The 14,344-nt window shown below is 38.8% G+C and overlaps 1 protein-coding gene across 3 annotated transcripts in view; it reads right to left on the minus strand.

Moving 5' to 3' along the window:
• SHOC2 (SHOC2 leucine rich repeat scaffold protein) overlaps window positions 1-14,344 on the minus strand; it is a 92,132-nt gene that overhangs the window by 40,520 nt on the left and 37,268 nt on the right. For all 3 annotated transcript variants that reach the window (XM_067537081.1, XM_067537079.1, XM_067537080.1), the window contains exon 2: window positions 12,960-13,908. In XM_067537081.1, the coding sequence (XP_067393182.1) occupies window positions 12,960-13,662 (703 nt within the window). In that variant the 5' untranslated portion in view covers window positions 13,663-13,908. The remainder of the gene's footprint in view (window positions 1-12,959; window positions 13,909-14,344) is intronic.

Below are 14,344 nucleotides of genomic sequence, written 5' to 3' on the forward strand. Positions count from 1 at the left end.
ATCTTGTGCACTTCACTGCAAAGGGAAAAATTCTCACATCAGAGATGCTTTCCTTACCAACAAGAAAAAAAACATTAGAAGTCATTCTGGCAGCTAATATATCCAAAAATATTGGTAGAATTCCACTGTTCAAGAACAATGCACTGACTGGATTGAATACACATTATCTAGTGACTACAACAGAGTAATAGATGCTATAAGAGATCAACTGAACAAGTCAACAGCATTAAGTGGGCATGTTCCACTAGATGATCATGTTGGTCCCTTCTGACCTTAAAGTCTGAGTCAATCTTCTTTATGACAAATACCTACCTGTAAGAACAAACATTTCTTTGGCCCAAATATGTTGCCATCTGCACAGAGTAGCTCTGACAACAGGAAATGCAAAGGGATTTATGTCAATCCCTATCACAATAATGTCTCATTGCATTCTTCACAAAGAATCTCTTATAGCCTAAAACAGTGTCTAAAGTTGTGAAGATGATAAACCTCAACGGGATATAACTGAAATCCTGGATCTTTCATTTGTCAGGGAGAGAACTGTGAGTAGAACATAAAAATTTAGTACTGCCATGCAGAAGATGATTCTCTCAAAGAACGATTCTTGTAGACACTAAGAAGAAAGGTCGGTTAGCCAAGAACTCAATGGTGTTCGGATTAAAAGAAGCAACTTTTGCTGTCTCTCATGATTTCTGGCATCTAAATTGGTTTACTTTATTGAAATATTGGATACCTGAATCAATCGAACACAAGCATTCAAGTTACAAATGCTATAGCTCTGATTACACAATTAAATTAGCCTTGTGGAGACAATATTTTAATGCAGGGAAAATTGATATGTTCTTGTAGCAGGGCGTCAGTGAGCCTGCCCTGTTTCTGCTTCTCTCTCACAAAGCCAGTCAGAGACTCTCAATTCTGTACCCACTAGTGAAAGTTTATTTGTAAGTTGTGCTCCCTCCACCTTTTCTCATACACAGCTTGCCCTCTCAGCAGCTAGACCCAGGAGGGAAGAGCCACCGCTATGCTTCCACTTCCCAGCTCCCTCCTTCCTGCTTCCTTCCTTGTCAGCCCTTTATACAGCCCCAGGCTCATTGGGCTGGCAGCTACCTCTAATTAGGTGCTGGTTTCTCCAGCCAACTCCAATTTACCTCTCTAAATGGGAGCTTGCGTGACAGGGGGCTGACTCAGCAGTCCTTGCTCAGCACCCTGTCACATACCTCCCCCCACTCCCCGGCCTTTAACTACCACATGCGCCCATCCGTGTCTTCTTCTCCCTCTACTGGGCAAGGCTCTACGGGGAAGTCCCCATTCACCAGTCCGGTGACTCATGGGGTCTTCCTTGTGGTGTTCATCCATCCCGCACCCGCAGAAACTACACTGGGGGGGGGGAGGAATGAGTGCCCCCATAGCTCCACCGCCACCCACAGGTCCTAACACCACTCGGACCCCCGGGTAGGTTCCCCCCTTCCTTTTCCCACTTTGCTTCCGGCAGGGGTTCACTCAAAGGTGCCTAGGAATGCATTGGGGCCATCTGCAGGACCCATCTTAGACAGTCCAAAGCTCAGCACCCAAAGCCATCTCCCTCCATGGGAATCACCATCCTCTGTAGGAGCTGCTGTTGTTTGGTGTCCGGCTCTCAAATAAAGTCCTGCAAACTTTTCTACTGCTCGGCTTGCCAGCTAAGCCAGGCCTGCCTCTCCAGCTGGTGGGATTACTGGAAGCTTTGCATAGCCTTTTGCAACTCCTCCTGCTGTTTCACCAGCCATTGCAGGGTCTCCTCTGTCTCCGGGATGCCAAACTCTTACTCTGGCTCATAATCCTGGACAAGCCCCCAGGTGTAGCAAGGCGTCAGTGAGCCTGCCGTTTCTGCTTCTCTCTCACAAAGCCAGTCAGAGACCCTCTATTCTGTAACCACTGGTGAAAGTAAGTTGTGCTCCTACCACCTATTCTCATACACAGCTTGCCCTCTCAACAGCTAGACCCAGGAGAGAAAAGCCACCACTCTGCTTCCACTTCCAAGTTCCCTCCTTTCTTTCAGCCCTTTATATAGCCCCAGGCTAACTGGCTGGCAGCTGCCTCTAATTGTCTAATTAGGTGCTGGTTTTCTCCAGCCAGCTCCAATTTACCTCCCTAAATGGGAACTGGCATGACCAGGGGCTGACTCGGCAGTCCTGTCTTTGCTCAGCACCCTGTCACAGTTCCCATTACTTGTTGAGGAAGAGATGCAAACGATTGTTTGAGTAAGAAAACCTACTTATACACAAATCATCCAAATTGAAGTGAAAGTTCTCTGTCAGCCACAACTAGCAGCGAAGATAAAACACAAACTACATACTAAATATGGTATAGAGTGACCTGCTAGACAAGTTTCTGGCTGGTCTCACAGAAAGGGCTTCTCAAAAACAAGGGAAGGATTAGTAAAATAATTGAGAAAGTGCCATTATTTGGGAAATAAATCACTCTCCCTCATTGTGGCTGACAGAAAAAAGCAATGAAGCACAAAAATATTTGTTACCAAAGCAGATAAAATTGAATACATCAGCCCTCTTTACAGAGAAAGCCACTAAGGGGGAGCAATTTTCACATAAAATGTATCATGCAGAAGACTATAGTTTCTCCGTAATTAAAATAATCCCCATTATAGGGTTAATTTTCAAAACCCCAGTAGCTTCAAAAATTTTAAAAATGCCCACTTTCTGCAAATTTTTAGAAGGTGAAGTTATAGTAGATTATTTCTCTGAACATTTATGTAAACTAAGTAGTTACTTTGAGAAAACACCAAAATGCTTTCTTTTTAAATATGTTTGTAAAGGATGAAGAGCAGCAACTGCCTCAGCATCATCTTCTCACACAGAGAGTATGTGTTATACAAGCAGCATGACAAAATCACACAAATGTTGATTTACAATCATATTGTTGTTATGAAAAGACTAATAGTGCCTTCATAATTAACGCTGAAAACTAGGTCCCACGTAAGGCTGATTTTGAACACCTGTCAACCATGAGACCAACTGACATGTCCATATACAGAATTTTTAAAATGCTTGAGTTACTTAAAAAAACAGAATGCAGCTTTATTACATATATTTTATTTTTATGTAAGTATGTACACACATATAGTGTACACACACACACACACACACACACACACACACACACACACACTAATATTAAATTGGGGAGAGCATGTATGTCATTATCAAACAGGGTTCAGTATCTCCTGCCAAAATTCACTCAGGGGAAAATAACTTTGGGCTGTAAACACCATTTGTAATATAGCCCCGTTTCCACTGGATTAAATCTCATGGCTGTCCATTCTATCTCTTCCCATACTTAAACAGATTGAAATTCTGAAATCCTTTATTATATGATAAATCCTGAACCAGATGACATAGAAACAGAATAAATAGCTTTTGTTGGACTGCACAAGGAAGGAGAAAGTGCAAATATTAGTGATGTCTTTTCATTTTAGCATCAATTAATGTTATGTTAAGTGGTGTATCCAGTTGTATTGCTTTCAAGTTTATTTTTAAAAAATACATTATCTACATTCACTAGCACCAGCAATAGATTACAAATATTTTCCATAGCTGTGGTATTTATTAATCCCTCACTAGGTTCTCTGACTGCAGAATAAAGGAAAATAATTTACTCTGCCCAGATAGCTCTTTGAGATACATTAAAAATAAAAAAAAAAGTCCTGACCTTAGAAAGTATTAGAGTAATCTTATAACTTCAGCACAACATACTTTTTCCCTCTGTTGGATTTGAGTGCATCATTATAGTGGATAAAATGAGCCTTTTACTGTTTATTGCTGACTGCCCTAAGGAACACATAAGAACTACAAGCTAATGGTTTTGATTAATAAATGTCGTTTATGTGGAAAACGTACTGAGTACAAAGAATTTAGCCTTTTAGGTGAATGGTCACAGTTATAATTGTTTTATAATTTTTCTATACAATGATTATAGCATTTGTATAAATGGATTTCATGCATATTTTAAGAGAACTTGAATAATATTTTCTTTGAGTTTAAGATCTTCCTAACTTACAACATGAATTTATTACAGCACTCAACAGGGAGGAAGGACGATACACTAAAACCCCAAAATTGTTTCCCCATCGGAAACCTGACCTAAAAAGGGAGCTTGTACGAGTGCAGCATGGAACAAAATAAATAGATTATTTTCAAGTACAAAAGTTGAAAAATTAAGGAAAGTCAGGAAATTCTCAGTTAATGTCCTCAAAGCAATCTTCCATCTCCGCCTAGTCAAACCAACCTTGCACAAAATAATATGTTCTTTAAACACATCACACACACACTCCCAGCCTGTAACAGGAAGTGGGAAAGGGAATTTTCAATCCCAATGGGAAACTAGACAAGGAGATATTCCAATTCATATGACATATTTAGGCACTGACCCAGTTCCTGCTCATAGTGGAAAGGCAGATAAAGGAGGTGTATAGTGACAGAAGTCACCTACTAGTCTGAGGAAAGTGGAAGGAAACAAGTGAATAAGACAGGTTTTGCTTTAGGGATTTCCTTTTAAGAAAATCTAAAAGCCAACGTAACATTATATATGAAATAAGGAGACCTTTGGTGTATGGTTATTTAATTTGGATACTGAAATCTGAGTTCAAATTCATTCAATATGTATTTATCAAAATGTTTGACAAAAACACATTTTAAAATCTAAGCTTGTGTGTTTAAAAGTCTATGAAATATTTAAACAGAAAACATTCTTACCACAGGCTGATGACAGGATTTAGTAGAAGTAGTAGTAGAAGAGGTCAGTGGTCTTGACACCGGTGTCTGGGTAAGGAGTTTGTAAGTTTATGCAGCCTGGCCACCTTTGCTGAATCCTTCTTGAAGCATCTCTTACATTTGTTGAGCATAAGGCAACCGAAGGACCCACTTTGGGATATTCACCGCACCACAACTATTTCTCATTATGGGATTGATCTAAAAGTCATGAGTAGTATCTGATAAATTGCTATTAGGATGAAAGAACACCACCTCCTCATTGTCCTCTTTCCAAGAGGATAGGGACTCCTAATGCAGCTTTACCTGCTTTTCTAAAAAGGTATGTCAGGAGTTTGCCCAGAAGATGGGAGAAATTATCACATCCTTTTATTCAGGCTTTTAGCACCTCTTTAGGCTCAAACATCTCACCCTTGTTAGCATGCATGCACTGGAGTGACATCATCTCAACCTCCCTGAACTGGTTCCAGCCAGCAGACCAGGGAGGCAAGACACCATCACACTCACCACAGAAGCTCTCCTGGAGTAATCAGATGAAAGGAGGGACCACGTTGCAAGAATTATCAATCAAGCCTAGTCCATGTTAAGCTTGGATAGGGAAAGCAACCAACTGAAGGAGAAAATGGTAGCTGTGGTGGTAAAGTTCTTGAAGGGAAAAACTGCCTTGCCTTCCCTACAAGTGTGTTTCAAGATAGTGGCCAGATTTAGATCCAGCACAGAGTAGTCTTCTGTTGTTTCCAGGCAGCTGCAGTTGTCTCAGCTGCCCAAGCACTTCAGTGCTGCTCTTCATTCATTGCATCCCTAGGCTCTATTCTGGGCTGGCAATGGGCTTGGCTTTTTTGATCCTGTGAAGTATATATTTATATTGCATTCTATCTATTTTGAGTGTTTGAAGACAATATTACATCAGGGTAAGGGCCAGGCCAGGGAACACCACACCTTGGTTGCAGTCAGGCCTTTAGGAATGGAAGAGGGAGTTCCTGTACACAGTTAATACAAACTAATTCCTCTGTATTGTCAGATTTGCTGAAAAGGGGGGGAATGAAATTTAAGACAGTACTGGGCGACCCTTGAACTTAGGTGTCGTTGAATAGTGGGGCACAATATTAGGAGATGGAGCTAAGAGGACTGGCTACACTACTGCTGCTACTACACCCACTGTCTACACTGGTAGAGACTGAATAGGTGCAAGCAAAGATGATGTGAAAACTAAATGCAAACTGATGTAAAAACCACAGGTGATCCCAATATCTTGGTGAATTGTGCGTATGGACAGAAGAGGCATTCCAGGTCTAGAGTAGGCAGACCCTATGATTCCCAGAACTGCAATCCAACAATATTTCCCTTGCAGCACAGTACAGACCAGTTTCAGCTTAGCATAAAGACTGAATTCACAAAGAGAACAATATTTGGTGCCCTAAAGGCCAGAAGCTATGTAACAGCAATTTCCATTGTGTTGAAAATTTACTAGTGATCAGTGTGTTAAAACGAAAAGTAAACATTTTATAAAATGTAACATTTTATCTCTGTAAAGATTAATATCAACATTTTTATGCAAAATAGTTCTATACCAGCACCATGGAAAACTGTAATAAAAAATGAGATCAAAAGAATGAACAAGGTTAGCACAAGTAACAGAATTGCAAACTGAAATGCTTCCTTGGCTTCACCCCAAGACTCTTCCTCTGGTTCTTCATACTTCTCATGCACACAGTCTGACTCACTATCGCTTTTGCATTCTTCTATCCCAATCGTCATCATTGTGACCTCAATGGAATGGAGATTTGCTAGATATGGAGACTAAGCTGGAGTCCACCCTGGAGGCAGATTTCCACAATTATCATTAGGGAGTTTACAGAGCTCAGCATTAGCTATCGGTGAAAAATTTTCAGTTGGTATCATTACCATGGGGAAAAACTAACAATTCAACAGCTAAGTGAAAAAAATACGCCTTCCTTGGTGTCATCCTCCAGGGCAATTTTTTGACCTTCATTTCTTTAGTTTCTGAGGCCAGAGCAGAAGATAACTAAGAGCAAGATTTCAAGATCTGAACTAAATTTGGATATGTCTATATTGCAATAAAAAACCTGCTGCACTGAGCCTCAGAGCTTGGATCAACTGACTTAGGCAGGTAAGGCTGCGTGACTAAAAATAGCAGTGCAGATGTCTGGGCTCAGATGGGGCATGGAGTCTGAGACCCACCCCCATTGTGGGGTTCCAGAGCCTGGACTCCAGCCTGAGCTGGAATATCTACACTGCAATTTTTAGGCCTGCAGCCTGAGCCCCATGACCCTGAGTCAGCTGACCAGGCCTATGGCAGCTGTACTGTGGATCTTTTATTGCAATGTGGACCTACCCCAGTATTCTTCAAAAAATGGAAATGCAACCCTAGTGAAGGCAATAGAAAGGAATATAAATTATAGTAAGTAAAATGTAAGCTGGAAATGTGGAGTTAAGAGTAATTTTGAAGAGCAAGTAACCAAAACCCTCCATATTTTCATAAAAATAAACATGGCATTCTTTAATCCTTTTAGAAGATGACAATTCCTGAATCTGCTGGAGTACAGGAAACAATTAAGAAAGACAAGGATATTGCAGAAAAGCTAAGTTATTTCTTTACATCAGTCCTCAAACACAAGATGTTGGGGAAATATCTATTCAGAATAGACTTTTCAGGTAATAAATAAAAAGTATTGTCAGTAACTAAAGTGTCAAGAGGAGATAGTTCTGGAACAAGTTTTAAAGGTAACAGGTCACCAGTACCAGACGGTATACACCCAACACTTCTGAAGGAACTACAGGGCAGCAAACATACTTAAGTTTTAAAAAGGTACTGGATGATACTGGGAAGCACAAATGAGCAAAACATTACCGCAGCAACAGTTAAATCAACCAATCAAATGAAATGACCATTACAATAGAACTATTAAACTGCTACATACATGTGATATGATAGGGACAAATCAGCATTGTTTCTGTTAAAGAAAATTTTGTCTTTAATCTACCACAGTTCTTCGAGTGTGTCAAACAGGTTGACATGATTTATTTGTAAGCAGTGTAGCTGTGCTGTGTCATGATTTATTTAGACTTTTAAAAAGCCTTTGACAAATACCCTAACAAGATTTCTTTGGGGGAGAGGAGATAAGGAAGGGTCGCAAGAATTGGTTTGGGAAAACTGATTCTTTTGGAATAAGAAAATTGTGCATTTGCATTCAGGGTGGGATTGTGGGGAGGATTTGGGAGAGCAAGAGAGTTGTAGACAGGAAATGATTTTGCATTGGAAAAACCTCATTAATAAATTCTCTCCCCCTACAGGGAGCATAACAAAGATCTGCTTCAGAGCATGGGGAGAAAGGCACTACTACAATACAAATAAATCATCACCATCATCAGGGAAGGAGAGAGATGAGGGTGGGGTAGAAAAAGAGTGAAGTAGTTAGTGATGAATATGCAAGTGAAAATGTAAATAGTGCATTTTCAATGTCCTACTGTAGACAGGCTTACAAAGACCTGTCTCACTCTGTCTAAGAGGCACCTAGCTTACTTCTCGCTTCTGTGTAAATACTAATTCAATTAATTTTACAAAGACCTTTTACCTCTGATTATGTGATTTTAGAATATTCCAGAAATTGTATTTCTTTGGTGCTATGAACTTGTGTGGTATTGTGTAAGTAAAAAGTGGAGGGAAGGGAACAATGGTAACAAAGAAAAGAGTTGATCAAATTATGAGACATAGCACCTGATTCTAAGAAGTGGCTCCTGGTTTTGACAATTCATAGCATTGTCGACAGCTAGATACTTGACTTGAGGGTTTAATCAGGTAGTTAGACATTTATGTGCTATGAAGTACACCCACAAAGTCATAAATTGTATTGAAATCTACATATAAATAGAATCACACAGTGCTTTTAGAGAACAGAGAGCAGGAAAACCCATTTAGCATCCTTTGGTACATATTCTAATAAAAAATCAATTAAATAGACAAGTTTTGCTGTTACTTAATAGAGAGGACTTTAAAGTGGGATGACAGTAGATGCAGCTCAGCAAAAATGGCACACACACCTAACATTTCTGCACACTAGGTTGAATCAGTTTGGGTTACTTTACTAACAAAATTTTCACTCCTATGAGCACAGAGCCTATAAAACTCTAGAAGAGCAAGACTGTGAGCAAGGCAGAAATAGAAACTATGAACTAAATAATCATTCAGGGTACTGATGGAAGAACCTTTGTTACTGGTGTTACTTAAAAGGGGTATAGCAAACAGTTTGATTTTCAGATTGAGTTTGCAGAACTAACAATTGGAAAAAATAATCTGATTTCTAACTTGGGCACATTTGAAGTACATGGTTTGATAAATATGCAATCAATGCTTTTACATTCTTTATTTTCTGACTAAGTATTAGGATGTTGTAATATGATTACTATTTAGTATTTTTTCTACAAAGATGTCAGATGTCCTGCCTTATTTTTCCTTTTCTAAATTCCAATTACTCTTAAAACAAACCTCACCAATGCAGCTAAAATCTTTGCTCTTTAAGTTTAATTCCAGGTAGTACACCTCTATCAGAAGGTTTAGTTTTCAAGATAATCCACATGGTGGCAAATCAAGACAATTTGAAGAAGGCTTTCAATAACAATCCCATCACACATGCATTTTTTCACACACTTTTTTCAAATCTATATTTACTTTTAATTAAGTATTTTATTTTATTTATTAGAAGCCTGTTTTACAGACCTACAAACTCTTGAAGTCTCCATCATGAAACCATAATAGTTATGTACTTTAAGGGTATGTACCTATGAAGAGAAGGCCATCACAATCCCCCTCACACCAGGGCTGTAGATAATGAAATTTCAGTTTCATGACATAATTCTACCCAGCTTTTTAATAGCGCCTTTTGGTGTAGCATAGTAGCACTGTCCCAGCCTTTCATGAAGAAGATTAGGTTTCTATTCCCTGTCCTGGAAAACACTTTGTAAAACACACTCATTACCACATTTTGGCAGCAGGCATGGAACTCAGTACCTTTGGCTCAGGATTCTACCAATTTAGCTAAATGAGTAACTCCCTTAACTGACAGCTGCAATAGGGTCTTATCCTCCATGGCCCAGCCACTAGCAAAGGGCACAACACACTTAACCAGCATGTTAAGCAAGGCCTGAATTTTTAAACCACTCTGCTTGTTAATATTTTTTACCACCAGATATGGGAGTCTTGAACTTTGGAATAATGCTATACTTAAAAAGAGAAAAAAAAATCTGATTTTCTCCGTGTGATACTGTTTCATAAAAAATAATGGTTCATTCGTCTCCTGCTTTGGAGCAATAAATCTTGGATGATTTATAAACTGATATAATTTATATATTGCATTTGATTTTTTTTTACATATTACATTTTTATACATGTACTAGATCTTTATATGTGAAAGGAAAGACTTAAAAGAATGTAAAGGGACTTACGTCAAATTTCGCCAAAAAATATAGATTTTGTAAAAGTAAGTACATTTGTAAAACCTTAAAACCAATAAGAAATGCTTCAATGATATTTCTGAAAACTTTCCAGCAGAAACTAACTAATACATTTCTCTGCAACTCAAAGATATCCATGCACACTATATACAATCCAACAGTATAGCTTTGTGCTAGAATATACCTAAGTGAAATTGACTAGTCTTCTCATTGTTTAGGCTGAGAGAAATGCTACAACTGAACATAAGTGAATAAGACTTTTTTTTAAGTGCCAGATTCTCTAAATTAGGTGCACAAAATATCTGCATACCCCTAATTTATACATACAAATCAATTATTTATTGACTGTGACCTGTTATATGCATTCTCAAACAGCTGATTTGCATATATCAGATGGGCAAAATTTGTGTGAGCCTAACTTTGAATGGTGAAAATAATTTTTCACCTCTAATTTTTCAAGTTATAAGTAAAATAAATAAGTATTTTTAGCTTAAATATCTCTTGTTAAGCCCAACAATGTTCTTTTAAAGAAACAAAAATTGTAAACTCTTCGGGGCAAGAACCAACTTTTTGTTTGTACAGCGCCTAGCACAAAAGGGTCCAAGTCCATAACTAAGTCTGCTAAGCGCTACAGCAAAACAAATCAAGATACAAACAATTTCTGGATGTGTGGACAAAAAACATGGTGCTTATATTTATGTCCTTAGGCCAGTCTATTCGGTAAAGTACCAAATACATTCTAAACACAAACAGTAAACAATAATGACATAAAGTCAGAAAAGGCTGTAATAACAAGAACTTGGAAGCAATTCAAAGTATATACATATTGTACACAGTTTCTCCAGGAGGCCATTTTACACACCGTATCTTTCAGGATTCTTGAGATCAATGTATAAATGAAAAAAACAAAAAAACAAAAAAAAACATTTTAATGCAACATTAGCCTTAACATTTAAAAAAAAATACAAGAGTCAGGAAACAAAGTTACAACTTCCATAACAACAGTCATTCAAACCCTCCTTTGTGTATGTAGAGTTAAAAATATCTACACAAAGTTTTTAAGAAGCTATGCCAAAAGTAAACTGGAAAGCAGCATCTCACTGCATTTTATTTCACATTAGTATTACCATATATTTATATGGAACTTTCCCCAGCTGCATTTTACCGCTGTCTCTTCACTGGACCACTGAGTTTTTAAGTTACAAACAGAAGGAAAGCACCAGTTTAAGTACCAACAGTACAGTTTGTCCACACTAGCTTTGCTGTTTCAGTTGTAGTTAAACTGCCCCATATCTACATTTGTGCTGCAGGGTTACTGTTGCAGATGCTTATTCCATGGTTCCAGGCACAGATCCCTGAAGCAATGGCTTGTGGAAGACTTCAAAAAGCTTTCTGGAATCCCAACAAAATTGTAGGGAAGAAGGTAAAACTTCTACAATTCCACAGGAAATTCCAATAATTCTACCTGAAATAAAAACCTTAAAAGGGCCTATGAGCTAGTGCCATCGCCAAGTAATTTGCTCAAAATAGATGCCAAGGTGAATCCTTAGCTCTTGCTTGACCAGAAATGTTTCTGCTGTACCTTTTGAAAAGTTGCAGCAAAGCACCTAAGGCAGCTGCAGCAAGAAGGTGGAAGGTATTTCAGTAGAATCTGCACAGAGCCAGAGACTGAAACCAGCTGCTGACAGTTCTGAAATACTTCTGCAATGTACAAATTATCTTGTGGAAACACCAGTGGTTCTCAACCAGGGGTACATGTACCCCTAGGGGTACTCAGAAGTCTTTCAGGCGGTACATCAACTCATCTAGATCAGTGTTTCTCAACCTGGGGGTTGCAGCCCCCAGTGGGGTCACAGGACGGATTTAGAGGGGTTGCAAGTGCAGAGCCAGCATTAGGGCACGGCAGGCAGGGCAACTGCCTGGGGCCCCATGCCACAGGGGGCCCCACAAAGCTAAGTAACATGCTTCAGCACCACTGCTGGGGGGCTCAGGCTTCAGACACGGTTCACAAGTAGAAATCAGCTTAAGTTTCACACTGAAATGTAAGTACAATATTTATATTCCAATCAATTTTATAATTATATGGTAAAAATGAGAAAGTAAGCAATTTCTCAGTAACAGCGTGCTGTGACACTTTCTTATTTTTATGTCTGATTTTGTAACCTAGTAGTTTTTAAGTGAGGTGAAACTTGGGGTACACAAGACAAATCAAACTCCTGAAAGAGGGTACAGTCATCTGGAAAGGTTGAGAACCACTGGTCTATACCAGATATTACTGGTCAACTGACCAGCAATTTGATGTCTGGAAGTTCACAGTGGGCGCTGCTGTTATGGAGGTATGCAATTCAATACACTGTGTTGCAGGAGCAAGAGGTTAATGTGTCTAACTTGACAGAGATCACTGAAGGATTTAAACAATAGTATTAGCAGATCTGTACAGAAATTGATAGAACTGATAGGACCCTTTCTATGGTCCATAATCCAATCAGCCCAGGAGTTTATTAACAGGAAAGAGTTCTAAGCACCTAAATCACTTTTGGAAATGAAACTTACGCCTTGCAACACTGATAGGAGAAACACCTCAATATCTTTAAAAATCTGGGCCTAAAAATTGGGACTAAATTATTGGAAGAAATGTAAAATTTATTTTAAATCTCTTGTGAATGTTTCATGTTTCAATTTTTTAAAATTGCATCAACTTTAAATCAAAGTGTAAATGCTTACCAATTTCAGCAGGTAGTTGCTTGATTTTGTTCTCTCGTATGCTAAGCATGGTGAGTTTTGACAAGCTTTTGATATCCTTTTCCACAGTAGTTATACGATTAAAGCGTAGATAAAGAGTGGCAAGAGAATTTAGCCTGTACACCACTGAAGGAATTTCTCTTAGTTTGTTATGCCGTAGATCAAGCATGCGCAGTTTCTTCAAGTTATCAAGAGAGTCAGGCAAACTGGTAAGCGAGTTCTCACTCAAAGCCAGTGTCATCAGATTCACAAGACAGCCCACCTCTGCAGGAAGAGACTGCAATTTGTTACTGTATAAATAAAGTTCCGTTAGCTGTGTTGACTCTTTGATAGATGATGGAAGCATGTGTATAGACCTCTTGGACAAGTCCAGGCGCATTGAATTCTCTTCTCGGCATTTATTTAGCTCTTTGATCACCTCAGCATTGCTGGATTTTTTGCGAGTGTTTGGGGCTGGATTAGGTCGTTTTATTGTGTTGTCTACTGAAAAAGCTACCCCAGGCTGTGCACTACTGGCATCCTTCTTTCCATCTTTGGCATCTTTCCCTTTGGTCTTAGGCTCCTTTTCTTTGCTTTCTTTCCCAAATCCTCCAGAGGCCTTAGCCTCCTTCTCCCGCTCCTTTGCCAATGGAACTTTTGGATCCTTCTCTTTACAGTCTTTTTCTTTTCCTAGATTACTACTCATGGCGATCCAATGTTTAGCAAGCACCACATGAAATCCACTTTTTTAGGTTAACAAAAAACAATTAATTCACTGCTGAAAATATAAGGATCCTTCAAACACAAAATATGTTGGCTTGAGGGAGCAACTTCAGTCGAGTGATACCACCCATTTGCTACATATTGATTCTGAAGACACTTGCTCCTAGTCCTGATATTGAAAGGTTCAACTTCAAGAGATTAGATGGTCAAATGCTCCTTATTAGAATTTCTGCAACACAAGAGAAAAAATAAACCAATATTAATGTAAATATAATTTACTTTTAGGTTAAATATTGAGTATTTCTACAGCAAGTATGTGGATACTTAATCAGGTCTATAACTTCTGCTCATAATTTATAATGAAGAACCCAATCCTAACATTCAAATCCTAAAAACACTGCTTAATGATTGGTATGTAACCTATCACTTAAATCAGCCTCCGTACCAGATGACTGGAGTATAGCTAATGTAACACTGATTTTTTAAAAAGGCTTCATAGGCAATCCTGGCAATTACAAGCCTGACTTCAGCACCAGGGAAACTGGTTGAAACTATAGTAAAGAACAGAATTATCAGTCACACAGACAAACACAATATGTTGAGGAGGAGACCACACCGCTTTTGTAAAGGGAAATCTTGCCTCACCAATCTCTTAGAATCAACAG

This window comes from Emydura macquarii, unplaced genomic scaffold (assembly GCF_026122565.2).
Source record: "Emydura macquarii macquarii isolate MOO-44397 ecotype Brisbane River unplaced genomic scaffold, CSIRO-AGI_Emac_v2 contig_3692, whole genome shotgun sequence".
Taxonomy (NCBI): Eukaryota; Metazoa; Chordata; order Testudines; family Chelidae; genus Emydura; species Emydura macquarii.